At 49.5% G+C, this 27,052-nt stretch overlaps 13 protein-coding genes across 13 annotated transcripts; 8 read left to right on the forward strand and 5 right to left on the reverse strand.

Annotated features, from left to right (window-relative positions):
* Positions 1-1,790: 1,790 nt before the first annotated feature.
* Positions 1,791-4,541, reverse strand: N7508_010667 (ATP-dependent RNA helicase DBP10; the record flags this gene model as incomplete). The annotated part of the gene is made up of 1 exon (XM_058468727.1): positions 1,791-4,541. One exon carries the CDS (start codon positions 4,539-4,541, stop codon positions 1,791-1,793), a length of 2,751 nt encoding a protein of 916 aa, XP_058316573.1.
* A 703-nt stretch (positions 4,542-5,244) lies between these two features.
* N7508_010668 (uncharacterized protein) lies at positions 5,245-6,219 on the forward strand (the record flags this gene model as incomplete). The annotated part of the gene is made up of 3 exons (XM_058468728.1): positions 5,245-5,248; positions 5,310-5,398; positions 5,473-6,219. 3 exons carry the CDS (start codon positions 5,245-5,247, stop codon positions 6,217-6,219), a joined length of 840 nt encoding a protein of 279 aa, XP_058316574.1.
* Positions 6,220-6,497: 278 nt separating this feature from the next.
* N7508_010669 (MATE family efflux transporter) lies at positions 6,498-8,502 on the reverse strand (the record flags this gene model as incomplete). Its single annotated transcript, XM_058468729.1, has 2 exons — positions 6,498-7,304; positions 7,354-8,502. 2 exons carry the CDS (start codon positions 8,500-8,502, stop codon positions 6,498-6,500), a joined length of 1,956 nt encoding a protein of 651 aa, XP_058316575.1.
* Positions 8,503-9,075: 573 nt separating this feature from the next.
* N7508_010670 (DUF202 domain-containing protein) lies at positions 9,076-9,845 on the forward strand (the record flags this gene model as incomplete). The annotated part of the gene is made up of 2 exons (XM_058468730.1): positions 9,076-9,158; positions 9,425-9,845. The coding sequence occupies 2 exons, from the start codon at positions 9,076-9,078 to the stop codon at positions 9,843-9,845; spliced, it is 504 nt and encodes a 167-aa protein (XP_058316576.1).
* A 315-nt stretch (positions 9,846-10,160) lies between these two features.
* Positions 10,161-11,142, reverse strand: idi1 (isopentenyl-diphosphate delta-isomerase IDI1; the record flags this gene model as incomplete). Its single annotated transcript, XM_058468731.1, has 3 exons — positions 10,161-10,396; positions 10,450-10,788; positions 10,887-11,142. The coding sequence occupies 3 exons, from the start codon at positions 11,140-11,142 to the stop codon at positions 10,161-10,163; spliced, it is 831 nt and encodes a 276-aa protein (XP_058316577.1).
* Positions 11,143-11,939: 797 nt separating this feature from the next.
* N7508_010672 (TauD/TfdA dioxygenase family protein) lies at positions 11,940-13,228 on the reverse strand (the record flags this gene model as incomplete). Its single annotated transcript, XM_058468732.1, has 3 exons — positions 11,940-12,129; positions 12,187-12,728; positions 12,785-13,228. The coding sequence occupies 3 exons, from the start codon at positions 13,226-13,228 to the stop codon at positions 11,940-11,942; spliced, it is 1,176 nt and encodes a 391-aa protein (XP_058316578.1).
* Positions 13,229-13,976: 748 nt separating this feature from the next.
* Positions 13,977-15,662, forward strand: N7508_010673 (putative FAD dependent oxidoreductase; the record flags this gene model as incomplete). Its single annotated transcript, XM_058468733.1, has 5 exons — positions 13,977-14,107; positions 14,162-14,287; positions 14,338-14,605; positions 14,664-14,810; positions 14,859-15,662. The coding sequence occupies 5 exons, from the start codon at positions 13,977-13,979 to the stop codon at positions 15,660-15,662; spliced, it is 1,476 nt and encodes a 491-aa protein (XP_058316579.1).
* Positions 15,663-16,283: 621 nt separating this feature from the next.
* Positions 16,284-18,484, forward strand: N7508_010674 (uncharacterized protein; the record flags this gene model as incomplete). The annotated part of the gene is made up of 11 exons (XM_058468734.1): positions 16,284-16,455; positions 16,506-16,759; positions 16,808-16,886; positions 16,940-17,126; positions 17,181-17,308; positions 17,343-17,466; positions 17,525-17,569; positions 17,620-17,723; positions 17,776-17,831; positions 17,878-17,993; positions 18,103-18,484. 11 exons carry the CDS (start codon positions 16,284-16,286, stop codon positions 18,482-18,484), a joined length of 1,647 nt encoding a protein of 548 aa, XP_058316580.1.
* Positions 18,485-18,792: 308 nt separating this feature from the next.
* cef1 (putative cell division control protein (Cdc5)) lies at positions 18,793-21,333 on the reverse strand (the record flags this gene model as incomplete). The annotated part of the gene is made up of 4 exons (XM_058468735.1): positions 18,793-20,761; positions 20,809-21,149; positions 21,223-21,256; positions 21,308-21,333. 4 exons carry the CDS (start codon positions 21,331-21,333, stop codon positions 18,793-18,795), a joined length of 2,370 nt encoding a protein of 789 aa, XP_058316581.1.
* A 272-nt stretch (positions 21,334-21,605) lies between these two features.
* Positions 21,606-23,000, forward strand: N7508_010676 (ribosome biogenesis protein NOP53; the record flags this gene model as incomplete). The annotated part of the gene is made up of 3 exons (XM_058468736.1): positions 21,606-21,739; positions 21,795-22,733; positions 22,784-23,000. 3 exons carry the CDS (start codon positions 21,606-21,608, stop codon positions 22,998-23,000), a joined length of 1,290 nt encoding a protein of 429 aa, XP_058316582.1.
* Positions 23,001-23,219: 219 nt separating this feature from the next.
* Positions 23,220-24,207, forward strand: rex4 (putative 3'-5' exonuclease; the record flags this gene model as incomplete). Its single annotated transcript, XM_058468737.1, has 2 exons — positions 23,220-23,539; positions 23,601-24,207. 2 exons carry the CDS (start codon positions 23,220-23,222, stop codon positions 24,205-24,207), a joined length of 927 nt encoding a protein of 308 aa, XP_058316583.1.
* A 382-nt stretch (positions 24,208-24,589) lies between these two features.
* N7508_010678 (ribonuclease H2 subunit C) lies at positions 24,590-25,369 on the forward strand (the record flags this gene model as incomplete). The annotated part of the gene is made up of 4 exons (XM_058468738.1): positions 24,590-24,755; positions 24,869-24,943; positions 25,040-25,257; positions 25,322-25,369. 4 exons carry the CDS (start codon positions 24,590-24,592, stop codon positions 25,367-25,369), a joined length of 507 nt encoding a protein of 168 aa, XP_058316584.1.
* A 430-nt stretch (positions 25,370-25,799) lies between these two features.
* Positions 25,800-26,928, forward strand: N7508_010679 (putative mRNA decapping hydrolase; the record flags this gene model as incomplete). Its single annotated transcript, XM_058468739.1, has 3 exons — positions 25,800-25,875; positions 25,949-26,620; positions 26,687-26,928. The coding sequence occupies 3 exons, from the start codon at positions 25,800-25,802 to the stop codon at positions 26,926-26,928; spliced, it is 990 nt and encodes a 329-aa protein (XP_058316585.1).
* Positions 26,929-27,052: the final 124 nt, after the last annotated feature.

The raw sequence follows: 27,052 nt of genomic DNA on the forward strand, positions 1-27,052 counted from the left end.
CCCACGCCTTGCCTCTGTGTCTCGATCACACGTCCCACGTTCCCCTACAGAAGGAACGGTGAACTATACCTGCAGCCCTCCCAAAGGAGCCGGATAACACCCCCCACGGAGAGCTCTTGTAGTACTGAGGAGTCTGAGTATATTCGAGTACTCTCGTAGTACGAGATACGAAGGCGTTCAATAGTCACAGAATAAAGTGGGCGGGTCTATACATGGCCAGTGCCGCACTAGTTGATCTTCGATCGAATGGTCAACGGTAGCAAGTATTGAGCATTGAGTCAGTGACATCTAGGATTCTTGGAAAGGGAGGAGTTCGTTCCAACCAAAAAATAAATAAATCAAATTCTCTGTGCCAATCAGGGCCGGGGAAGCAAGGAAGATTGGCAGATCGACGTCGGCGCCCGCAGCCATTGCCAATAGTGTGGGCGGGGGACTATGCATTCCGTTTGACATGTACTTTTCCTTGTATTGATACAGGGTATTACTTCCTATACTATGTAACTATAAGTTGGGCGCTTCGGGGTTGCAAGCAGAGTTGTTGAGTATGTCAACTACAGTATGCAGTTTCAACTATGAGGAATTAGGGCAAAATCTCTTACCCCTCCCCTCCACTTTTTCTGACTTGTTCTCCTCAGAAGATGGCCCGTTGAAGACTGAATAATAGAGCAAACTGATAATTTGGCATACTCCACTCCCTTCAAGCTTCTCTATTATTCTCCGACCCACCCGGGCAAATCATGTCTTTTATGCCCCGGGCTAGGGGTTACGGTTGCAGTCCGCAGATCAGATAGAAAGGTCTCACAGGTGTACATGTAGGCTGGAACATTTTCCCTTTCCTATTTATCAGGAAATAGTTTGCGAGGCAAATCATGCCGAAGCTAGTCTCGTAGTAATATACTGGCTGTGGTACCCACCGGTTATTGTTTGATGTGCAACCCCCCCCCCCCCCCCCCCCGGCTGCTGTAAAAGGAGAGAGGTCAAGGGGCGAAGAGGAATGCCTACTTTATTTCCCGGGGCACCCGGCAGATGTGGCTGCAGCCTTCTGCGCCTGTGGGCGATCACAGTGTGATGCTGATCATCCCTTGAGGAGGAGGAATCCAGACCCCTACAATATATAACAATATCCATGTCAAGGAGAAAGGGTATCAGGGGAAGTGGCTAGATCCTCGGGACAATAATCTAATATCTCCTTAGGATCTCAGGGAAAAGGGGTGTGGAACATGCGGCACGCGGAGCAGCAAGGGATCTGTCACTCCGTTCATGCAGGATTAAATAGTCTGTACGCTGTGTAAATGCCAATCACATTATTGCTACTCCTACCCCTCCTAGTCTAGTGCCAAACTAACCGTGAAAACCCGTTCATTAGTGGAGCACGGAACTATTTACCCTGGGGCATTTAGGGTGTGTTCATGTCAGAATTCGCCGATAACAGCGGAGAATATTCGGCGAGGAATTCTCCTAGGGTCAACGTTCTCGGTTTAAAGGCTTCACATGCTCGGCAATCAAGTAGAGGCTAACTCAATAGCTCCTAGTTGGCTGAAGGTCCGAGTGCAGGGATTGGGCCGTTATCACGTCGGATCACCTCAGGGCCTTGATCAATCGTGATAGTCCGCATGGTCAATGTCCATTGGCTGTGTTTACAACTTGTCTTCGTATAGACCATGTGGTGAGCACAGCCGGTTCCTAAATCCCGGAATTCGCAGACGTAAAACATGAAAGACAAGACACGGGTTGTGGTATCTCTGCAATATAGACATTTTATTCTACAAAATCCTTTCCAATAGACATGATCATCTTCTTCCCTTCTTGGTCGGCCGGGCATTCTTATCGCGGCGCTGTTGCTTCTGCTTACGCGCCTTGCGAATATCATCCGTAGACCGGATCTCGCTCTTTCCACCGTATGCGGCACCACCCATCTTGTCGAATTGACGTTCCCGCGCGGCATCGTTCTTCTTCTTCATCTTATCAAAGTCTCCGCGCAGGGGATCAGCACGCTTAGGCGCCCGGTCCTGGTTGTGACGGAAGCGACCAGTGGCGTGACGAGAGTTGATCTGGTTCATGCTGCCAGGTTTTTCGGCCTCACCAACGCGGGGCAGGCGGTCGGCCCGCTTGCCCTTTTGCCAGGCCTGGAAGCGACCGCTACGGAAGCTGGCCGCAATCTTGGCTCCACTCTCTCCGCGCACAAGACGTGTTCCCTTGGATCCGTCCTCGTCGTTCTGACGAGCGACGTACTTCTTGTGTCGCTTATCCCAACGCATCATTGTGCGGGGCTCAGCGAAACCGCGTTTGCCTTCGTCGCCGTTCAGGTCCATGGTTGCGCTGCGGGATTCGTGGGCGAAGTTGGAGTTGGTACCGGAGTGCACACCGTAAGCCTTGTCTTCGGCCATGTCGTTGTTGTTAGGCTTGTAGCCCATGAAATAGTCAGGGTTCTGGAATGAGGCAAGAGGGTTCTTGGGTCCAGAGTCGGTGTTCTTTTGGTTGTAGGAGCCGAAGGTGACTTCGAGCTCGTCATCGGATGCCTCCTCCATGTTCTCACCAGGCTGGTCGGGCATATCTTCATCTTGCACCTCACCATCCTCGCCAGTAGGCATGCCAAGTGCGGAAAGTTCAGCCTCGGCTTTAGCATCGGCGCGCTTTCTCTTAGTCTCGACAGATGTACGAATTCGTCGGATGGTATCGACGGCAACGTTATCGTCGGTCTTTCCGCCTCTGCGGTTGTTCGCTTCAAAGATAGTTTCCTGGGGACGGTATCCACCAATGCGGGCGAGCATATTCTCGCGCTCGTTCTCTAGTTCGCTTGTTTTATCATTGAAGAGAGGGTGGATTGCAGCCCAGTTGTCAGAGCCGACGACCTCCTTGGAACGCTTCGCACTTTCTGCAGAAGCTGAGTTACGGGTGCGCAGGTAAAGCTTCTCTCCCTTCCCGGCCACCTGTCGCTGGGAGTAGATATCCGTATCGTCCTCCAGAACCTTGTTGACCCATTCACAATGGCGAGACAACGCGTCGCGAGACAACGTGCCCACCACTACGTCTTCAGCAAAGTTCACGTTGGTACCATACTGGCGGCCAACCACCAAACGACGTCCCAAGAACAGCTGAAGATCCAAGAGGTAGGGGGTATCGGCATCGCGAACAAGACTGTAACTCCAACCCTTTTGACCAGCTCGAGCAGTACGACCAACACGGTGAATGAAGATCTTAGGTTGTGAGGGGAAGTCGTAGTTGATGACGTTAGCAAGGACGGGAATATCGATACCACGAGCGGCGACATCGGTAACGACTAGGATATTCGAAATACCGGATCGGAAGTTCTGAACTTGCTCCTTACGAGCCGTCTGATCAAGGGAACCGTACGCGTACGAGGTGGCGAATCCTGCCTCGAGCAAAAGAGAGTAAAGATAGTCAACGTGGTGCTTGGTGGCGGCGAACACAATAGTGGAGTGTTTAGTCGGTGACTCCTTGAATCCGCTGGGCCTGCGCACGTCAGACCTCTTGCGCTTGCGTGTCGGGTTCAATCGTTCTTGCTCGAGCATGTGGCCAATTTCGGTCTGTCCGGTGGGCATTTGGATGACGTCGTGCAGAATGTGTAGCAGGGCACCCTCCTTGTCCGATGACTTGACACCGAAGAATGCGTTTTGTAGATCAGGGGAGATCTTGTTTTCCGTATCGAGACGGATCAGACTGGGCTCTTGGAGACCAGCGCGGGCGAATTCCACAAGGGACTTGGGCAATGTAGCGGAGAAGAGAAGAGTCTGACGGGTAGCAGCCAATCCGTGCATAATCTCGTTAAGCTGGGCTTCGAACCCCAATTCGAAAAGTCGATCGGCTTCATCAAACACGACATACTTGATACTGGACAGGTCAAGATCCATTTCAACCTTCAAGTGCAAGAATCGACCAGGTGTAGCGATGACAATATCGGGGTTGTTGGCCATCATTCCGAACTGGTCCTCCAGACTGTCACCACCGACCAGGAGCACAGTCTTCAAATCGGTTCCACGTCCCATTTCCTTGACAACCTTCATAGTCTGCAAAGCCAGTTCACGAGACGGGGACATGATCAGAGCACGGGCACCGAACGCAGTGCTGTGGCTCTTCAACTTCTCAATCATGGGAATAACGAACGACGCAGTCTTTCCGGAGCCAGTACGAGCCATACCCACGACATCCTTGTCATCCATAATCACGGGAATAGTCTTGCGCTGAATCGGAGTAGGCACGGAAAAGCCCTTTCGGGAAATGGCCTTGAGCAGGCTCATGCTGAGGCCCATTGCCTGGAAACCACCACCCTTCTTCACGGTGCGACCTTTCAAACTTGATCCCTTTCGGTTGGCAGAGGCCTGCTTGCCTGCAATGAAGGCTGCATCCCCATCATCATCTGATCCGAGGAAATCAAGATCTTGCTGGGGAGTAGGCTTCTGGTTCTTTTGGCGAGCCTGGGGCTTAGCGCCGGAGTCGGAGTCGCTGTCACCCTGGAAGAGAGCGCTGGTAATGTCGAACTCGTTCTCTGACTCAGCGGGGGAGGCTTCACGGCGAGGCATTGTTGCGGGATGCCGATTAAGGCGGAAGATGGTGATAAGCGTTAAACAGGTGCTCTCATCAACGTCGGAGAGGGCGTAAAGTCAACAGTCGTATTATGATTAACGAAAGTATCCCACAGACGATTCCTCGACTGCACACAAGCTTCAATTAATGAAGCGTAGGTCGAGTCGCTAATCTCGCCGTATTTCGATCGCCGCAAAAAAAAAGTTGAGGAAATCAAAGGCGGTGAATATCGGATCAACCATCTGCCGAGTGCAAACAAAACAAATATATCTATACATCGACGAGCGCATTGTGTTGCAGGCTTAAAATATGATTGTCTTCTTTCCCGGAAAATATAGTAAAGGCTCGGTATATATGTACTCAGTTGAGCTTTACTTACATAGCTTACATATCGGCAAATACAATCTGTGAGTTGCATGATAGCAGCTACAAACAAGAGACAGATACATGATTTTCAGGGTTCCAAGTAAGATTCAAAGTAAGCTGATGGCATATTCAGTAGATACCCATGGCCTAAATATAGTCTTTATAGCAAACATGCACATAAGATCGCAGTAGATAGAGGCACCAGCCTTCAATTGAGAAAAAGCGGTCAGGCACGGCAGAACGCCCCGCGACGCGTGCAACACGCTCCCAATTGAGTAAAATGGTGTTTGGAGTCACTCTCTACTTCATTTTTCTCCATCACAGCACTACATCATGGGTAAGTCCCTCCCCAATCCAGTCCCCCCAATCTCAGCCAAAAAATCTAATTTACTTTCCAGACGGCGGATACAACAACTACAATTCATTCGGCGGCGGTGGCGGCGGAGGCTTCATGCCAGGCGAGACGAACAGCCCTGCAGGAGGAAAGGTAGAACAGCATCAAACCCTGGTCTCCTCTATTCCATATAGACCAAAAAAACTAACACCCCCAACCAAACACAGACCGGAGACAGGGACAACAAAACCCTGCGACCTGTAACAATCAAACAAATCCTGGACGCCTCTCAACCCTTCCCAGAAGCCCCCTTCCAGGTGGACAACGCAGACGTAGCAAACGTCCTCTTCATCGGCCAAGTCCGCAACATCAGCAGCCAGAGCACAAACATAACGTACAAGATCGACGACGGCACCGGCGAAATCGAAGTCAAGAAATGGGTCGACTCCACCACGGCCGATAACATGGACACGGATGACGGCAAAGCGCCCGGCGATGGCAAGAGCGAGCTCGAGGTGAACGGGTATGCGCGCGTCTTCGGCTCAGTCAAGTCTTTTGGCAATAAGCGGTACATTGGCGCGCACAGTGTGCGGCCCTTGTCTGATATTAATGAGTTGCATGCTCATTTGCTGGAGGCTACTGCTGTTCATTTGTTCTTTACTCGTGGTCCGCCTGGTGGGGCTGCGCCTGCTGGTGGTGCGGCTGGGGCTGGGGGTGATGCTGTTATGGGTGGTGCGGATGATTATGGTGCTGGGCAGAATAAGGCTCTTGCTTCTATGGGGCCTGTTGCTAAGAAGATTTACTCGCTGCTTCGGAATGAGCCGCAGGATGATACCGGTGTGCATATGCAGGTTATTGCTGCTAAGCTTAACATTCCTGCTATGGAGGTTGCTAAGGCTGGTGAGGAGTTGCTTAGCACTGGTGTTATCTTTTCTACTACGGATGAACAGACATGGGCTGTTCTTGAGTACTAGGGTTGTTTGTTTGCCTCTGCTATTCTCCAAAAGTCACATTCAGACTCCAATGATATCATGATCTGTCTTTTAACACCACTTCATAGGCGTGGATTATTCTATTTCCATTGTATCTCTTCTCTTCTGGTTCTGGTAAATACATGTTTTGAACGAAAAATCCAGGTAGAATCAACCTAGCCAGCAATGCATCCATGCGATATGTGCTGAAAATGTGTAAAAACAGATCGCTGCGAACATAAGTCATTGACCATCTCGTATCGTATCTTCTAGAGAGTAAATCAAGTCAGCTCATTCCTCAGAATAGCCTCCTCAACAGAACGATTCCAATTAGCGCGGCTGATAAAGATTCCCTCGACAATGGAGACAAGCCCAAGAGCAAGGGCAACGCCAGTCCATAATCCCATGACGCCCCAATCTAAAGCAAAAGTCGTTCCCATACTGATCGGCATGGCAACCACATAGTAAAGGAAGAGCTGAACGTAACCGCCAACTTCTTGACGGCCCAACCCACGAAGGATACCATTACAATTCGCTGCAAGGGCATCGAAGAGCTGAAACGCCGCGCAAAGGGGAAGGACCTGTGCGACGATATCAACTACCTCGGGATCTGAACTAAATAGCCTGGGGATGTAAGATCGCAAGGTTGATAGGAGAATCATGTTGAAAATACCAACGATGGCTGCTCCATAGAAGCTGACCTTTGCAGAGGTTTTCGCTGCGTCGACCAGAGTCGCTCCAATCAGGTTTGCTACTCGCGTGCTACCCGCGATAGACAGTGGGAATGGAATCTGCCATGTGATACTGGAGATTGTTGCAAGAATGGATTGGGCTGCCAGTTCAGATGTTCCGAGATAGCTGGATGCTAGAGTCAGAATTTCAAATGCGAGGCACTCTGCCTCCACCATAATCAGACCCGGGAGTGCGAGTCGGATCATTGGGCCCCAATTTTGGAATGCGCGCGTGGTAAAGCCGCACCAGCACTCTGATCCTACATTGAAATAAACATAGGTGAACAAGCAGATGGGAAGGAGGGTCTCTGTGATAACAACGGCAATTGGAGCGCCAATGAAGCCCCATTGAAGTTTCTATAAGAAATCAGTATCGTCCTCGTTGGCAGTCAAGGAAAGCACATACCCAGACAAAGAACCAGTTCATGAAAGCATTTAGCGGCGCACACACAATCAGAACATATAGCGAGGCAGAGAACACACCCTGCGCCTGGAGGTATCGCTTACCACTCTCGAAGCAAGCATACCCAGGAGTTCCCAAGAGAGCCACCTTCAAATAAAGACCAGCCATGGCAGCAACCTCCTTCTCAGGAACAATCTTCGCAAGGATATGCTCTGAGAAATACCAAAGAATCGCAATGGGGATGGTAATAATCCAAAGGAAGAACACCATGCGCAGCATCTGCAAGCCTACCAGTTTCCTCTTGCCAGAGCCATACGCCTGAGCGCACAGGGTATCCAAACTCGTCGCGAGGCCCGAGTAAACCGCATTACCCGTAATGCTGACAGTCATACTCGCCAAACTGACCGCACCAAGCTCTTCTTTCCCCAAATGACCAATGGTAAAGATACTGGCTACAGTCAAGGAATACTGCAGCAAGAATGTGACCATCAGCGGTAACGAGTATTTGCCAATGACCTTTGCTTCGCGCTGCCACGTGGTTTGGATCAGGCCTGCAGCAACCGCTTCCTCCCATTTGCGATCGATCTCGTCCAAGTTCATTTCGGCGTCCTCCATGTCTGTCGATCCCTGCAGGAGAGCTGTGGTCTCGTTTGCTACCGGGCCTGTTTCAGCATCCCTGCCTTGGGAGTGTCGCGACGCGGCACTCGGTCGTCGGCCTTGGCCAATTGCTGCGGAGAGCAGACCGCTGACCTTGTGCTGGAGGCCTTGGGCCTTGCCATGTGCGTGTTCAGGCGGGATTACATGGTTGTCGCTTAGGAGGTCTCGCTCTTCTTCGATTGCTTGTTCGCGCTCGCTCTGGGAGAGGGGCTGCTGTTCCCCGTTATTGGGGATTACGGTCGCGTGGTTGACGGATGTGAAGTGTCCCGGCCGCCGATATGACCCTGCTAGTGAGTGGGGGTTGGTGCCGGTCCAGCTGCCAGGCGGGCGCGCTGTTGAGCAATCGGATACTTCATCAGTCGAGTGATCCTCGTCACTGTATTCCGCTAGATCTCGAGCAATTGCTGAGGCGGCAATGGGCGAGCTGGCGGTGAACGACCGGCTGAATGGGCTTTGGTGCTCGGCGGCGTCCACCGAGCGGATGTTGCGGGCCATGATAAGAGAGCGCAGTACTGTCTATGATACTGTCTATGGCCACATTCTTTGAAGTTTTGACTTGAAGCTCTATGTGAAGCTGGAACGGTGTCAAAGCAAAATATGAAAGCGGAGACGGTCGAAGCGGGTATATGTAGTGGACCAAATAGGCAGGTATAACCATCAACGCATTTATCAACTGATAGTAAAGGATGAGTCAACTCGTATCTGGTAAGAGATTGCACTAAGTCAATATACGATCACACCTCCTCTTCTCTATCTCTTGCCCATTCCGAGATCTCCAACTGTCACTGCAAACTCCAAGTGCAAGCCCCCACAGCCAAAGACCCACCAAAATTACGCCTGATCGACAAACAGACACAGACCTTGAACCCTGATCATCCAAAACAATACAATACGATATGCACTGCACATCCATATTGATACCCTGCATCTACTTCTAACTAACCAAGTCACACCGCATGAGTTCGTGACATCATGCCGAAAACGGTATACCACATCACATGACAGCCCTCAGACCTCCGCCATCTCAATACTAAATGAAAGATACAATTTCAGCTTCATTAAACAATCATGGCTCAAGTGAGAGGGTGCACTCGGCCGCCCTTCAATCCACTGATCAACCCAGTCCATTCAAACCCAGTCCTAGTCGAAGAGTAAGTAACACACCCTCCACAATCTCTCAAGCGGACATACAGTAGGAAGGGGAATGGAAGAGATGGTGGCGGTCCCTTGCATCCAGTCACTTTCGAAACTCTTCCATACCACATCCCCCGTGGGTGGCCCAGAGCCAGAATTCCAGTCGGATAGATGCGCCTTCCCTGCTCCATACCAACCCCACACGTGCTTCGTTTCCATTGTTAATCTCATGTCCACATCCACCTCCACGTCCACGTATGTTTACTAAGACCCAACCCACCAGCCACATCGAATCCCAACGCCACATCTTCTTCTCACGCCCCTACACAGGCGCCCTCCTCGTCGAAAACAGCACCTCAGACGCGCGCGACCACTGCGCAAACGAGCGCACATTCCTCTCATGGCTTCGTCTATCAATGTATCTAGCCGTGGTCTCACTGGCGATAATAATCTCGTTCCATTTCCGCGATCAGCCTACCAATCTTGAGAAGCGCATGTCCTTGCCGCTGGGTATCATTTTTTGGGTTCTTAGTCTTACCTGTCTTGCTAATGGGTTTGCTAATTACTCGCGGACGGTGATGAAATATGCGCGCAAGGCGGCGTTGGTGCAGAGTGGGTGGAAGACGCAGGTTGTCTTTACCGTTGTTGGCACTGTCATTCTCGGAAGTTGTATTTTGTTTTTGTCGACTGATCCGCAGCAATGAGGACTTGATTGGATTGGGTTGGGGTTGTTTTTTTTGTTTTTGTTTTTTTTTTTTTTTTTTTTTTAACTTAGCGATGGCGTTGGGTTTAGGGCATTTTGTTAATATCCATTGCATAATATTATCCATTCTGTTTTAAGGGAATTTAGGTTAACTCGAAATGCTGCAGTATTATTGTGAATATACTGGGATAATTCCTAATTAGAAGTTGACAAAACAGACTGAGGTATCAATTCCATGAGTTACGTAAAGAAGAGGCCGAAATGCATATGACCATAAATAAACAGGACCGAAAACGCAATATATGCTCCAGGTCGTTTACATGCGACGAATCTCTTGTTCGTTCTTGTACGCCTCCAGAGCAGGGGTGCCCAGGTGGCTCCACCATTCGAATAGCATCGAGTTGCAGATCAGCTTGAACCATGGGGTGAACTTCAAGCCGGGTTGCTCGAACATGGCCTTCAACTCATCAGCCGAGACATAGGTAGTATCACGGACCTCGTTAGGGCTGGGAGCCAGGTCGACATTGGCCTGGATGAAGAGAATGTAGTCCACTAAAACAAGGTCAGACCCAATCAACCAGACTTTATACTGTATAATAACATACCTTCATGCTCACCCCATTTTCCATCACTGGGAGCCTTGTAGTGAATTCTAGTAAAGAACTCAAACTTATCAAGCGGGACCTGCTCCGCCATAATACCAAGCTCGTGGTTCAGCTTACGCTGCGCAGCACGCTTGACACCCATAACAGCCGCATCCAACTCAGCACCCGTCTCACCGGGGATTCCAAGAGGGTGTGAGCAGCAGGTGTTGGTCCACATGTCGGGGAAGGTAATCTTCTCCGAGGCGCGCTGCTGAAGCAGCAGGCGCTTGTTGGAGTCGAACAAGAAGACGGAGAAAGCACGGTGAAGGAGACCCTTGTCAATGTTGGTCATCAAGTGGCCTGTCAAGTAAATGTCTGTCAGCAAATGTAGTCATTTGCAAGGGCTTATGCCATGCCATGCCCACTACCCCGCCATTCAAAATCTGGGGTTCACATACACAATTTCTTGCTGGCGCTGCCAATGGGTCGGTCATTGTTATCCAGTACAATGCAGACCTCGTCCATAAGGCGCACTTGCTCCTCGTCGTAACCGGCGAGTTCGCCGGCATCGCGCGAGCTCTGTGTTTGGGCGGTGGGGAGGATTTCGCGGGCGAGCGATGTGTCGACCTCGGGGAAGAGGGTGGCGACGTTGTCAGCTGTGATTTCGGGGGCACTGTTCAGTGTCATTGTTGTGCTTGTAGTTGTTGTGCTCATTTTGGCGATATTGATGTTTAGCAAAGAAAAGTAGGTCAGGAGCAACGAAAAGTTAAGGGTGTTGGGGAAGGCGGCAAGGATCGGCAAATTTGCCCCAGGGAATTGATTGATCGCCTCACCGATTATTTTTTTTCTTGCATCTTATACCTGCACATATCTCTATTTCTTTGCCAATTGCTGTGCATACACTTGTCATGCTGTATGGTTTTGCTCCGGGCTCCGGAAGCCGAGTGGAGATAAAATCATAGGAGTGCAGGACCAGTAAACACCTTCACTTCTACAGTAGCTACCACAGCCCCTTGGCGTGAAAGGTACGAGGATACGAACACATTCCAAACGTTGGAAGCTACTCTTGCTCTATAGACAACACAAGTGCTCGCAATCGCACGTCGATGTCTACAGGGTTAGGGGCTTCCTAGCTTTCTACGTTGGCGGTGGTATATGTTCATCCTTTGTACCCGTCGTGGCTGCTGGGTTTGACTGTGCTGTTGACCTCCACCTCGGCCTCCGGGGTCCGTGAAATGGGGTACCCTGTCCGGGGTTGTAAGGCCCAATCGCAACACGATCTATACAAAGCCACAAGTGCTCGGCATGACACTCACATAAGCATACCCTTTTCGAGGCTGATGGAATGAAATCCTGAACTAGAATTCTCCTCACAACTTGACAGCAGATAGTCTGGCTCTATAGATAGATAACACTGGCATTCAAGAACACCATGCTTGATGGCTATTGCACCCGCATCATTGGTCCAGCGTGGAATTGTCTCCCATCAGACAGGCTGACATCCCCTACAATCACTTTACCCGAAGAAGAGCCGTCAACTTCTCCAACTCCTCAATCTCCTGCGGTCCCAACAATCCCAAAGCTTCCCGTCTCGTAGGAGCACCAGCATCAAAGAAAGGCTTCTCCGCCAATGAAGTAACCCTAGTCCCATGTCTAGGCTGAGAGCCCTCATAATCCCAACTAGCATTATGTATACTAATCCTATCAATAGTCAGCATGCACTCATCATCACCCATCCAACCAGGAAACAAAACCAACCGATTATCCCACAAAGCACTGGTCCCAGCCGTCCACCGAAACCGCACTTGAATATCAGGGTTCTTCTCATAAACTTCATGAAGATACCCCAAAATAACATCACTCTCAGCCTTGTCTAGGCCCACAATCCGATCCGTCATAGCCCTATTAACCCACAACACCTTCCACCCCGTCACAGGATGAACACGAACAAGAGGATGTTCGCGTTCAACATACTTCGGTCCTTCCTCTGGCTTGGTACGGTCGAGGTATGGATGCGCAGAGCGGTAAATGGCCGTTCGGCCATCGATCAGTCTCCGGAATAATGGTGACAGCTTCTCGTAGGCTGCGTAGCCACTTGCCCAGAGCGTGTCACCTCCTACTGTTGGCACCGTGTCGTTGTGTAGGTGTGTTACTCCAGCTGGTTGTTTCTCGTGTACGAGATCGCTGTGCCAGCGAGATGCGCCGCCTGGGCGGCGGAAGCTTGCTTTTTGTTCTTCGGCGAAGAGGGCTGGCCAGAGGACTGTTACGCCTGGGATGCCAGGGACTTGGGGGCCCTGGGGCTGCAACAGTCAACTTATGATTATGGAGTGGTGGGCTAGATTGGATGTGACTTTACATGGACCTCAACCTCTCCGAAATACTTGCCTAACTCCTTCTGTTGTTGAGGGGATAGATCTTGGTCCCGGAAGAAGACGACGCTGCGCTCAGCAATCAACAATCCCAGCTCATCCTTCTGTTGATCTGTCAAATCTTTCAGCTGCAATCCAACGATCTCAGTTCCAATATGTGCGGTCAATGGAATGACCTCTTTCGCCGCAGAAAGAAGAGCCTTCTTCTCGGGATCGGCTCGACTGCCTGGGTCTACGTGGAGTCGGTCTTCATTCCGCACATTGTAAACATCGTTCAGGTAAAGAGGACGAGATGGTCGGTACGGATATCCATTGCTGAGATCAATACCGGCTTTCTCGAACCGTTCGCGTGCAGGCGTGGGAAGTTCTATGGTATCCTTCTTGGGCGGTGCGACGTCGACGATGCGCGGGTCAATTGGGGCTGGTGCCATGGTGATACTTTGTTTAATTTACTATTGTTTGGATATAATTTTGTGACTGTGAATGACTACCCAGAGAAGTCTCCTGATATATAACTTTTAGATGACTGAGCTGGTATACTCCGCACAGAAACCGGGTGAGCACATCATCAATCTGACCCATAACACCTTGCATATCTCTGGCTTTTATCGACACTCTGATTTATTGCTTCATTTTTTTTAAAAATATATTCTCATTCGTTCTTTTGCTTGTCTACAGCCGTTGCACTGCGGGGTACCTTGGGATTCACAATCCACGATATAAATCGCGATCATATGGTCCAGAGGCCGAAATCCTTCCATGCCATGAAGTAGTAGGCAATCTCTACTCAATAGCCTCTAATCAACTGTACCATCTATTTGTACCTTAACATGGTCGCTCTTCTTACGCCTCTTCTTCGCCCATATTCGAGCGCCGTAGGTTGATCATCTAGATCATTTAATGGTGGGTGTGAAACGATTTATGGTCCCTGTCGGATTTCTAAGTATTGCATGATACGCTATATTCTGTGTGATTGCCGTTCGCTCCGATCTCGCGGTCAAAGCTGAGAGGTCGAGTGGAGATCTGCGATGGCGAAATATTGAGGCGTCGTGAGTAGATCACTCGTTTAGATACTTTTGCAGAAGATGATCCCTTCCCTACATAAACATACCAAGAGAAATAAGTCTGACATTTCGCCCCTTTTCTCTCTTTTCTTGTGAGAGCCGAAATTTATCAATCATGAATGGAACGTCTAAACGTGTTGCCGTTATTGGTGCTGGGATTAGTGGGGTTGTTACGGCTGGTCACCTTTTGGCTCTTGGGATTGATGTGACTGTTTTTGAGAGAAGTCATGCGGCCGGTGGTGTCTGGTAACCATCATATGTTTAGCTGCGTATTGGGAACAATAAGCTAAATTGTTGCAGGCTATATGACAAGCGCACTCCAATTGAAGCTCAATACCCATCCCCCACACCGACAATTTCGCAGGAGTATGGAACGGATGAGCGAGAAGGAAAGGAGAGGAAAATATTGCTTCATGCACCTCCAGGGTAAGTGGAGAACTCTCCTTTCATATAAACTATATACTCATCTCTCACAGGCCTTGCTACGAAAGTCTCACCAATAATGTCTCCACCCCGCTGCTAGAGACTAAGCTTAATACCTGGCCAGCAGGAACGGCACCCTTTGTGCGACACTTTGTCCTGAAAGATTATATCCAAGATACAGCTAAAAAGGCTGGTGTTGATGGCGTGACTAAGTATGGTGCTCAAGTCACCAAGGTCTATAAAGAAGGATCAACGTGGACGGTTAAATGGAGTACTTTGAGAGAAAATGATAAAGATCTTCTCGAGAATGAGGAGGCTGCGGTAAGTGATCGATCTGAAATGTTCTTTCCGTTGATCCAATATACTTATCCAACTGCAGACATTTGACTCTGTCATTGTTGCTTCTGGGCATTACCACACGCCTTTGATTCCTGATATCAAGGGACTCCCCGAGGCGAAAGCCCGATGGCCTACAAAGATCTACCATTCCAAGTCTTTCCGAAGGTCAGAAGGATTCGAAGAAAAGGTAACTACGAGTTATTTATGCCATTTCAACTCAACTAATCGGTAATAGAACGTACTCCTACTAGGTGGAGGAGTTTCCTCCCTAGATCTCGCCAAAGAAATAAGCAAAACAGCAAACAAAGCCTACCAAAGCACCCGCAACGGCGCCTTCGATCTCCCAGAAACCGCCCTCCCAGAGAAGACCCAAAGAATCGGCGAAGTAGCCTCATTCGAAACCTCCCCATCAATTGCTACTTCACCCTCTCCAACCACTCACCTCCCCATAACGGTATCCCTTAAATCAGGAGAAGTCCTCTCAGAGATCGACACAGTAATCCTCTGCACAGGGTACCAAATGTCCCTCCCCTTCCTGTCCCAATACAACAACCACGCCATATCCGCGCTAGAAGCAAACGAAACTGTCCTGGTAACAGACGGCGCCCAAATCCACAACCTACACGAAGACATCTTCTACATCCCAGACCCGACACTCGCATTTGTGGGTATACCCTTCTACACGGCGACATTCTCTCTATTCGAGTTCCAGGCTATTGCTGTGACGGCGTTCCTATCTGGAACGGCTGAGCTTCCTTCTACTGCGGTATTGCGTGCCGAATATGAAGCTCGTGTCAGAGCTAAGGGGTATGGACGGAGTTTTCATTCGCTTAAGGATCTTGAGGAGCCTTATGTTGTTAAACTTATGGGGTGGGTGAATGCTGGCAGGGTTGAACGGGGGTTGTCTGCTATTGAGGGGCATACTGAGAGTTGGATTGAGGAGAAGGCTGCTATGAGAGAGAGATTAAGGTTATTACATGCTGGGCGGCTTCCGAGAGACGACGTTCCCAAGGGGCCTTTAGTGGAAGTTGCTGCTTGATGTTTTTCTAGATAGGTTTCTAATTGGATGAAATCTACAGGTAGTCATGTTGATGATCTAGAAGGATGTTACATAGTAAACTGACAAGCAAGTCAAATACCCTAGTATCTAAAACTATCAGCTAAATATGTTAATGTGGGCACACTGTCACCGAGATATATGACGAGCGATGGTGATTTTCTGGCGTGGTATGGCAACAGCAGCCATTTATCCCCGCATTCTCATACTTTAGGGCTAACAGCACAGTACTGTTTAGATGAGACCCATTCATGTTGAACAATCTCGCAGGAATTGCGCGAACAAGCTCAATCATCATTTGACTACACGAAAAGTCAGTCCCCTCTCTCACCCCCCCCGTACAACTCATAGCTCTATTCTAATGCTTATAAACCAACCCGTAATCAAAAAATAACGCGGCAAGCCTATCTAAGTCTTGAAACAGGATCGCTGATACGTCAGAGCTAGTCTATCAGCTCCAAATCAGACAGCATAGCTCGAAGTTTGTAACATGCCACTCAATCTCCGAGACATAATCCTAATCGATGTTCCGGGCTATAAGAATGTCCCAAGGGATCTGAATCTTTAGTTTTCGACGTCAGTGCCATACATACAGACACTATCATGTCGTCGAAATCTCATGCCGTTGAGGCAGATATTCATCCCTCGACGCTGGCTCAGAAGGAATCTAAGCGCAAATGGGTTAGCTATATTTGGGATACGTTTGATAAGTCGCCCGAGGAGCGTCGGTTGATGTCTAAGTTGGATTCAGCTATTTTGACATTTGCTTCGTTGGGTTTGTTTTATCGGTTTTCTTCGTCTGGATGGTTCTGACTTTTCCTTTAGGGTATTTTATCAAGTATCTTGACCAGATCAAATTAACAGTGCGTTTGTTTCTGGGATGTAGGGAAATACCGCTTCTTTCCCGTTTTCATTTGCTGTTTATATTAACCATTGGCAGGAAGGAAGATCTGGGCATGTATGGGAATCAACTCAACTATATGCAGACATGTTGGACGATAGGTTATGTTATTGGTGAAATCCCAAGCAATCTATTGTTAACTCGTATCAAGCCGCGATATTGGATTCCGGCTATGGAGGTATGGTCACTTTGATATCACAAATGTGCGCTGCTTAGACCTTCACAGCTTCTATGGACCGTCCTCACGATGTCACTTCCTCGGTGTAGCAAGCCAACGCAGTTCTATGTTCTACGATTCTTTGTCGGTTTGTTGACTCGGATCAGATTTCATGGGGCTTTTTATAATAATTTGTGATAGGTCTCGCTGAAAGTACATTCTATCCTGGTATGCAATATATCATTGGCTCATGGTATAGAAAAGATGAACTGGCAAAGCGGTCTTGTATATTCCACACAAGCAGTGGAATTGCCAGTATGTTTTCTGGATATCTCATGGATGCAGTCTACAATCTTGGAGGACGAGGAGGGTTCAAGGGCTGGCAATGGTAAGCAACAAGCTAGGTCTTGGGGCTCTGCTCAGACACTAATCCAGCAACCAGGCTTTTCATCGTCGACGGAATTATCTCCTTGCCAGTTGCCATCAGTGGTTTCTTTATCCTTCCTGATGTACCCGAGATATCTAGCCCCTGGTATCTCAGCCAAGAAGTAACTATATCCCGCCATGCCGGTTTCTGTTGGATACTAATATCAATACCGAATAGGAAGTCAAACTGGCCCAAAAACGAATGAAACTAGAGGGAAGAAAAGACAGAGAACCATTCATGAAATCAAAGCTGAAGAAGATATTCACTTCATGGCACATCTACCTTCTGATATCCTCTACATGTGAGCCTCGAACACCCACCCAAGGAGTATAAGGACTATCTTAACTCACATATTCCAGATGTTTCAACAACGGGGCCACCGGAAGCCAGCCTATTTTCCAACAGTAAGTCAACACCAGTTCACACCCAAAGCCTTATTCTTATCATTCAAAAGATATCTCAAGAGCTCCACAGACCCAGTATACACAATTAGCCAAATCAACTCCATCCCAACAACGACCCCTGCGGTACAAGTTGTGACGACTCTCGCTTATGCTTGTAAGCGAACCATATCCTCACTATCATCCAGGTAATACTAACCATATAATAGGGATATCAGACAGTATACTAAACGGCAGTCGCTGGCCACCCATCATCTTCGGAGCTGTAAGGAACCACCAATCCACCCGTGGCAGATCTAACACAATCCCAGTGCATAAACATCATAAGCTACATTTCCCTCGCAGTCTGGGATATACCAACAGGATGGAAATGGACCTGCTACATAATCAGCGGAGCAGGGTATGGTCTGAGTGGTCTACTAATGGCGTAAGTACATACACCTACACCAAGGTGTCAGCATCAGCATGCACACCTTTTCGGAGTTCTCAGTCTCCCAAACTCCCCATGCAATGCTAACATGATCAATAAAAAAAAGCTGGGCGCACGAAATCTGCTCCGAAGACAACGAAGAGCGATCCCTCGTTATCGGAAGTATGAATGAAATGGCCTACGTCTTCCAGGCTTGGTTGCCGCTTGTTGTTTGGCAGCAGGTTGATGCGCCGCAGTATCGGAAGGGTTTCATTGCTATTACTGTTTTGTCTGTTTTGTTGATTGGGACTACGCTTTTGATTCGGAATTTGCATCGGAGGGAGAGGGTCCAGAAGAGGTTAGTGGTTTGCTGGATACTGTACGTTGTTTCTTGTGGGACTTCCAGGCTGACTTGTTTTGGTAGTACGAATGAGGCCCATGAAGCGGAGGAGACGGAGGAGGATTCTGTTGGGGTTATGTCTCTTGATGCTAATGGTATCAAGGCTTGAGAGCGGTGAATTTGGTGGTGGATTTTAGATAAAGCGTGTCCTGGACATGTGGAGGATGGTGTAGCATAGAGCACATTGTCACAATCCTACTAACCTAGTTCAAATACACAAATGGTTGGAACAACGGTTGCACGGATCTAATATTATCGGGAGTATAGTGAGAATATGTTCCCACATACCAAGCTACGAGCATGTTGATAACGTTTCGGCAAATGACTGCAGTTCGTCAAATTAGACAGCAATGGTAATTGTACAGCAGGATATGATAGGAGGTCATGAAGCGGAAAAATAAAGATATGATGACAGCCCTAGTGCCAGCCATTTACAGCAGCCGTCCCAGCAACAAGCTCATCCAGCTCATCTTTACGGGCCTTGTAAAGATCCTGGGCTTCACGCTCACGTCGCATAACAAACGAGACATCTGAGCGGAGTTTTTCAAGTCGTCGAGATATTGCTGACTCTTCGGAGATCTGGAGTGTGCGGAAAGAGTCCAGGTCATCAGTGGCCTTGGGCAAAGCAACGCTGACCTCTAGGATTTTCGAGCGTAATGTCTTAGCACGGTTCTGGTATCCACCGTAGTGCAGAGATAGTTTCTTTTCGAGCTTGTTTCCACGATCAGCGGTGTCGATGAGGGTGTTTTCGACGTTGTCGAATAGCCCGATCATCTTTTGCTCTTCCTTGAAGTCGTCATCTTCCTCATCTTCGTAGTTTTCAAGGCCAGGAAGAGAGTTGGCGCGGACTGTTGACCAGCCATCGTCGAACTTCTCTTGCCATTCGGACTGCTGTGCTTGGGCAGAGGCAATCTCGGCGGCAATGGAAGCCCGTGCTGCGGCCAGGAAGCGGTCGTCTAGTTGGCTGAGTTTTGGTGCCTTGCCTTCGACCTTGGCATTGGGAAGAGGGAATTTGCGGGAGTCGTGTGCAATCAAGATGGCGGCTTCGTTGGCGATAAGTCCTTCAATGCCATCACCGGCATTAGAAGCACGTTTCATCAGAGCGTTCAGGTCCAACACTGCCGGCCGAGGCAAGCCGCGCTGATAAACTTGTGATTGACGCTTGAATTCAGCCTTCGCAGCCAGGTCCTTTGCCTCCTGGTCTCTGCGGTCACGCTCAGCAGCATCCTCTTCACTGAGTTCCATAGCCGCGCCGGGCTCGGCGGCCTCAGAGGGAAGCTCTTCCAGGTCCCACTCGGTCTCCTTGGGCTTGGGAAGCGAGGCAAGTTTGCTCCGCATCTGTTGGCGTGTGAGGTTCTCATGGTTTCTGATGTCGCGAGGGGTGCTTCCAACAAGCTGCATGCCCTCTCCCTCCTTGTTAAGAGCAAAGTGGTCTCGTGGTGTGCGCAATGGCGTAGCACCAACACCAACAGGCATAGGTGTGGCACCCATGCCGTTTGCTTGCCGGAATGGTGTGGCCATGGGGTTGGGGGTAACAATATCCTGTCGCCGGGGCGCAATTCCATCAAAACCAGTTGATGAGCCGCCCTCGTGAAGAGGTGTGTTGTCTCCACCCAGAAGGGAAGACTGTGTCTCGGTCAGAGCACGAATGTTTTTGATCTCGTTCGCAATGTGATCCTCCTCTGGAGCAGCGCGCGGGGTTCTTATGGGGGTTCCTCCAACAATTCCCGTGTAGTTACCAATGAGACCACGGGTAGTTTCTTCGTCGGCGCTCATTCTGCTGGCCTTGTCACCAGCCATACCCATCTTGATAATATCTTCCATCTCGCTCTCGCTGACCTGAGGCGCTGGTAGGTTCAAGCCTCGTCGCTTGCTGCTCTGCTCTGCCTCGCGGATCTTTTGCATTTGACCTGCTCGCGCGGCAGCAGCTGAAGCGGCCGTGGCACTGTTTTTATCGTTCTTGCGCTTCTTGCGCTCGGCATCATCGTCTTGGTCACCCTTTCGCTTGTTTGCGAGCTGCTGTTTCCGAGGATCAAATGCTTCCCGCTCACGCTCATTCTGGGTCTGTTCATTAATTGTGTCGTAGAATCCAGGGGCGGCCGGTTTTTCGAATGGAATGTCTGCGTTGTAGTCCATCTGGCCGGGCTTCCGCGTGACGACCTTGACGTTGATACCGGCATGCTTCAGTTCACGGCGCTTCTGAAGGACCGCAAGTCGACGGGACTCCTCCAATTGGCGCTCTCTGGCCTTTCGCTTGGCCTTTTTACCCTGTGTGTTGGCGAGACGAGCACGGGCTTCGCTCAGCATTTCCTTCTCATCTTCATCCAGATCGATCGTATCGGGGCGAGCGGGCTTGGATTCTGGATCGGGGTCAAGTTCACCGGGACTAAAAAGATCAGCAAAATGTTGGGAAGACAGGTGAAATGGACATACCGTAGCCGTCGAACGTCATCCGCGCTGGGGGCAGCGCTCTCCTCGCCGGGTCCTCCTAGTCCAAGCTCATCGTTCTCACGAGACTCGGCCTCATCGAGAAGCTTTTGGTAACGTTCAAGACATTGTGTCGCGGTGCGCCCGACGATGGGTGCGATCGTGCGCCATTGCGTGGGCATCAGCTTCGCGAGGTGCAAGAGCTTCTCATCCTCCTCCCGCGACCACTCGACCTTGCGAATACCGGGGTCCAGCCATTCGATCCAACGCGCTTTGCATTGCTTAGGGGTTTTCCGCGCGAGCAGTGAGGATACTCGAGCCCACTGGTTCAGACCATATTTCGATACCTGCGATCGTGTCAGTATTCGCCCCATATACCGTTGGCCAATAAGGATTGGGGATTGTAAGAGAAATACATACAGCTGCACGAAGCACCTCATCTTCGATATTGGTCCTGGAAACGCGTTAGAAGAGAAGTTCGCGGACGGTTGCAACGGGTTCTTACCAGACACCTCCTTTGACGACAGGCATGGCGTGCGATCGCGCTCTGCGCAGGGTCGTCCGATAATTAAAAGCGAAATATCAAGGGTCCCACCAAAAGATAAAGGATTGACAACCCTCTGGCGATGGGTAAGTTCAAGTGATGACAAGCTCGAAGCGGAAGAAATGCGAGTTTGCAGTTTAGCGCGCTTAACGTGATAGCCGCCCCCGCGCGTGCTGAGATAAGCAGACCCAGATTTTTTTTGGGAAGAAAAAAAGATAAGCCAATTTTCATACTTCACCGTCAACTATTTGTTTCCACAATGTCGACCTCCGTGGATGCTCCCCAGCAATTTAAGCAGCCTTCTCGTAAGGGCAAGAAGGCGTGGCGTAAGAATGTCGATGTCACCGAGGTTCAGGAGGGTTTGCGCAACCTGAAGGATGCAGAGATCAAAGGGTAGGCTGATTATTCTCATTTCTTGGCTGATTCAAACTATTAACATCCCTCCTAGTGGCCTTGTGTCCGAGAAGCCTTCCGATGAACTTTTCACTCTCGATACTACCGGATCCGAGGAAGTGCGCAAGTCCTACGCTAAGAAACACAAGCCTCTCAAGGCCGATGAGATCCTCGCGCAGCGGTCTATGATCCCCGCATTGGATGGTCGCAAGCGTGGAAACCCCAACGTTACCGATGGAGTCATCGAGCCTAAGACGAAGAAGGTCAAGAACGACTGGGTCAGCCGCAAGGAGTACCTGCGCTTGAAGCAGGTGGCAAAGGACAACAACCCAGGCAAGAAGACTGAGACTGAGATCTACGATCCTTGGGCGGACGACACCGAGCCCACCACCACCTACGATGATCCTCGCTTTGATTTCCTGTCCAAGCCCAAGGCCAAGGTTGAGCCAGTCACACTAAAGCACGCTCCTATCTCGCTCGCTGCCAACGGAAAGCGCATTCCCGCTGTTAAGACACCGCACGCCGGAACAAGTTACAACCCTGTGTTTGAGGAGTGGGACCAGCTCTTGGAGACGCATGGTGCCAAGGCAGTTGAGGCTGAGAAGAAGAGACTCGAGGAAGAGGCCAAGGAGGCTGAGAAGCAGCGTATGATTGAGGCGGCTCAGAACGATGATGGCGAAGTCAAGTCGGACGATGAGAGTGCCTGGGAGGGCTTTGAAAGCGAGTATGAGAAGCCAGAGTGGCTGAACAAGAAGCGCCCCGAGCGGAAATCCAAGACGCAACGCAACAAGATCAACCGTCGCAAGGAAGCAGAGCGGAAGGCCAAGTGGGAGTCTCAGATGAACAAGAGAGATGCACAGGCCGAGCACATCGCCAAGATCATTGAGCAGGTCAAGCAACGGGAACTTGAGCGCGAGAACGAGTCCGATGCGGATGATTCTGAGGAGGGTGATGACACTACTCTCCGCAGAAAAACTTTCGGTGGCAAGAAGGCGTATGTCATACTTCCAGATCTACTTTTGTTCTCGACTTACAACTTTTTAGGGTGCCTGAGAAGCGATTGGAGCTGGTGCTTCCCGACGAACTCCAGGATTCGCTACGACTTCTGAAGCCCGAGGGCAACCTTTTGGATGACCGATTCCGAACATTAATTGTTCAGGGTAAGCTCGAGTCTCGCACACCGATCACGCAGGCCCGCAAGGCCAGGAGACAGGTGACCGAGAAGTGGACTGCGAAGGACTTCAAGACTGGGTACGAATAATTCTGCTGCATATTCCCTCTAAAAGCGCGTGCATTTGGACATATATTGCGTCCTACATAGATCCATACTGTTTATTATCATTCACCTCAAATCATGTAGTAAAAAAAAGTAGTGTTATGGTCGACTCTGGACTCTATCGAGAGATAAAAGTGGGTCCCGAAAATTTACTTGCTTATCGCCTTTTTATCTTTCCAACTTCCTCCATGCAGCATTGTCACCATGGACAAGACCAGTCTCTCCAGTAATTGGAAGAAGCTGCAGGCGACGTTGAAGAAGGACCCACCTACTACCAAGCGCAAGTCTTCCGATCGCGACGGAGATGCTACCGTGAAGAAACGCAAGACAGAAAAGCCCAAGACCAAGACCACGACACGAGAGAAGCTACCACTCAAGCGCAAGAGAATGTCCGAGAGAACAGAGTTGGCCACAGACTCCCACACTCCGGCCTCACCTACCCGGAGAAAGTCCAGCGCAGCAGCGCCCGTTGAGCCCAAGATCAGTTCCCGTGCCGGAAAAGAGAATGAAGGTCGTTCGCCGAAGTAAGTGTCGTCTCTCCATGGTACACATGCCTATCTTGTGATTGTATACTAACTTGAGCAGCGCCGAACTAGGAAAATACGTCGCCATGGATTGCGAAATGGTAGGCGTCGGACCAAACCCAGACAACGACTCCGTACTGGCCCGCGTCAGTGTGGTCAACTTCAACGGCGACCAAGTATACGATTCATACGTGCGGCCCAAGGAGATGGTCACAGACTGGCGTACACATGTCAGCGGAATCGCACCAAAACACATGATCGAAGCCCGGACTTTTGAACACGTGCAGAAAGAAGTGGCAGAGATCATGAAAGACCGCATCCTCGTTGGTCACGCTGTCAGCAATGATCTCGACGCTCTTCTGCTCAGTCACTCTAAGCGCGACATTCGAGATACGAGCAAGCATGCACCGTATCGGAAAATTGCCGGCGGTGGATCACCGCGTCTGAAGATGTTGGCGGAGGAGTTCTTGGGATTGAAGATTCAGGATGGAGCGCATTCTAGTGTGGAGGATGCTCGGGCTACGATGGCTCTTTATCGACGCGAGAAGGATGCCTTTGAGCGGGAGCATTTGAAGAAATGGCCTGCTCGTATGATTGCAGATAATCGGGAGAAGGGAGATGGCGAGAAGAAGAAAAAGAAGAAGAAGAAGACTACTCGCAAGCGGTGATGGTGAGATGGTTTGAGACATAGATACTTTGTATATGTATACCCCGAATTGCATCAATTGGATTTATTCTTGAAGTTTGATCAATATGTTACAGAAGTAATCATTTTCGTAGAACTATTCATTCTAGATATGTACAGAATACAGTAGTTGTCCTCATTGTACTTCCGAGTTGAATTTCCACTTAACGCGGCAACGCGACGCGCCTCGAACATTTCCGACTTATAATCCTTCCCCGAACACCCCGACAACCCTCAGCTTCAAGGCACAAACTGCATAGCACAATACATCAATCGCTATATCCAGCTTTCGACTACAGAGTGTACACACCTACCGCGCCAACCTCAGACCCTCAATCCCATTGCCAGTCCGCGCGCGCGACACAATGCCAGACATGTACGCCATCCAGCCCAACACAAAAGCAGACACAAATTCACAGAAGGACACCTCAACACCACAATACACACCAAACATAATCCCATGCAAAATCCACCACGATGGAGCAATTGATACCTTGGATCGATACTGGGCGCCAGTGACAGACGAAAAAGGTACAAAGTCTAAATCACAGCTTACTACCCCCAATAAAGCATAGCATAAAGCGAAAGAAGCAAACAAGTACCCGAAAAAGAACCAGATTAAACTGACCCATCCATTCACACAGATAACACCCAAACCTCATATTTCCGCGGCCGCAAACTTCGAGGTCGGCGCGTTGCCCTTCCGGACGGGTATCGAGGTACGACAATACACATACCCAGACAAGATCATTATACTAGGTAGTTGGTCTTTGTTCAGTCCAAGCAACTAAATATATATGCGTTTCCCAATCTAGGCATCATCGCAACACCAACCGATCGCGTATTACCCTCCAGCCAACAAGTCCCCAATGACGAGGATGAAGTCGTCGAAGTTGAACCCGAGGAACCGGTCAAGATCCTTGAGATGAATGGTACTTTTGAGGATGTTGTTGTATGGGGTCATGAGGCTGTTCCTGCTGCAGATGATACTTTCGTCAAGGGTGTTGAGGAGTGGTTGCAGTTTGCTGAGGCTGTATGTTCTTTCACCTTTTGTTTCTTTGGGATTGGAGGGTCATTTGCTGACTTGCTTTGATTAGATGCATGGTACACCCGCTCCGGTAAATGGGAAGGAGGCTGTTGCATGAGAGGATTGGTTTTTATGGAGTTGAGGGTTTGGTTTTGGGATTGGGGTCGCATATATGCTATACAATCTGAATTGAAAATGGGCTCTGAAGTCACTTTTCTGTTTAATATTGGAATTGAAGGCTCGTAGGACCTTCATGTCGAGAGTTGACTGAAGTAGACATGCGTGGAAGAGGGCATTAGTGGGATCCTTGATTGCATTCGAGGGATTCTACCTCGTAAACTATGTAAATTTATTAAAGACGAACCCTGGAACCAGCCCATACTCTTAGATTGATATCCAATTTAGTCAAATATCATTGTAGATGTAGATCTAGATGTAGATATTGATAAGCTTGACCGCCCCTCAATCCGATAAAGCTTCTCAAGCAACTCAGGAACTCAACCACCTCCACACATCCTCCCAGTCTACGGAGTACACACTACACGAACATGGACACATCCAACGCCCCAACAGCACCAGAGGCACTGATTTCCCAATTCCAAGTAACAAAACTCCTCAGACAAGGTACCAACCCACCCCTCCTCCCCGCAATCCAACGATACAAAAGGAAAAAAAAAAAAAGACTAACAACCCCCAGACCAAGCGGGCAGACGCATCTCCCTCCTGGGAACAATAAACAACGAACAAGGAATCCTAACAGCCGAAAGAACAGCCCTCCCAACCGAATCCCTAGACACAATCCAAGCCTTCCACGCCGCAATCTCGCGCGTAAAGAACCTAGGCGACAACGACATCTACCGGTGGTACTTAGCCTCCTCAAACAACACCAACAACAATGGCCCAAACAGCAACGGCAACGACCTAAAACTCAACCTGATCTGGCCCTGCACAACGAGCCACATAAAAAAATACAGCTCCCAACAGCTGCGCATGGTAACCGAAACACCAGCCATCTACAAAACCCACATCCATCCCTACATGCGCGCAAAGCGCGAAGAGGGACGGTTAAATTGGGTGTTCAATATTCTGGAAGGGAGGACCGAGCAGGAAGATGTTATACTGCGCGATGAGGGGGGCCCGAATGGAGCCCAGGATGCGTTTTTGATGTTGCCTGATTTGAACTGGGATCGAGAGACTATGGGCTCGTTGCATTTGCTTGCGCTTGTGCAAAGGAGGGATATTTGGTCTTTGAGGGATTTGAGGAAGGCGCATGTTCCTTGGTTGAAGTATCTCCGGGAGAGGGTGCTTGATGGGACTGTTGGAATGTATCCTGGTGTTGAGAGGGATATGTTGAAGCTTTATGTTCATTGTGAGTTTTTTTTTCTTTGGAGATATGGTGACGGGTATTTGATTTGTTGCTGACTTGTTGACTAAGATCAACCGACTTACTATCATTTCCATGTTCATGTGGTTAATGTTATGCTCGAGGCTGGGACTACGCAGGCTACGGGTAAGGCGTTTGGATTGGAGAATTTGATTTCTCAGCTTGAGGGGTTGGCTGGTGATGAGAGTGCTAGTCTGGCGGATGTTGATTTGACGTATTTCCTTGGTGAGGCGAGTGAATTGTGGACTGATATCTTTGAGCCATTGAAGCAGGGGAAGGAGCCTGGTCAATAGATCAGAGAGCATAACTTATGCTCCAGAGTAACTTACATTAGAGGTCAAATCCTACCATTAACTGAAATGCCAGTCAAACCATCCCCTGTTACCCTATGCTATACAACGAACCATAGAACAGAAT

The sequence above is a fragment of the Penicillium antarcticum genome (assembly GCF_028974205.1).
Source record: "Penicillium antarcticum strain IBT 31339 chromosome Unknown utg000009l_segment0_segment0, whole genome shotgun sequence".
Taxonomy (NCBI): domain Eukaryota; kingdom Fungi; phylum Ascomycota; class Eurotiomycetes; order Eurotiales; family Aspergillaceae; genus Penicillium; species Penicillium antarcticum.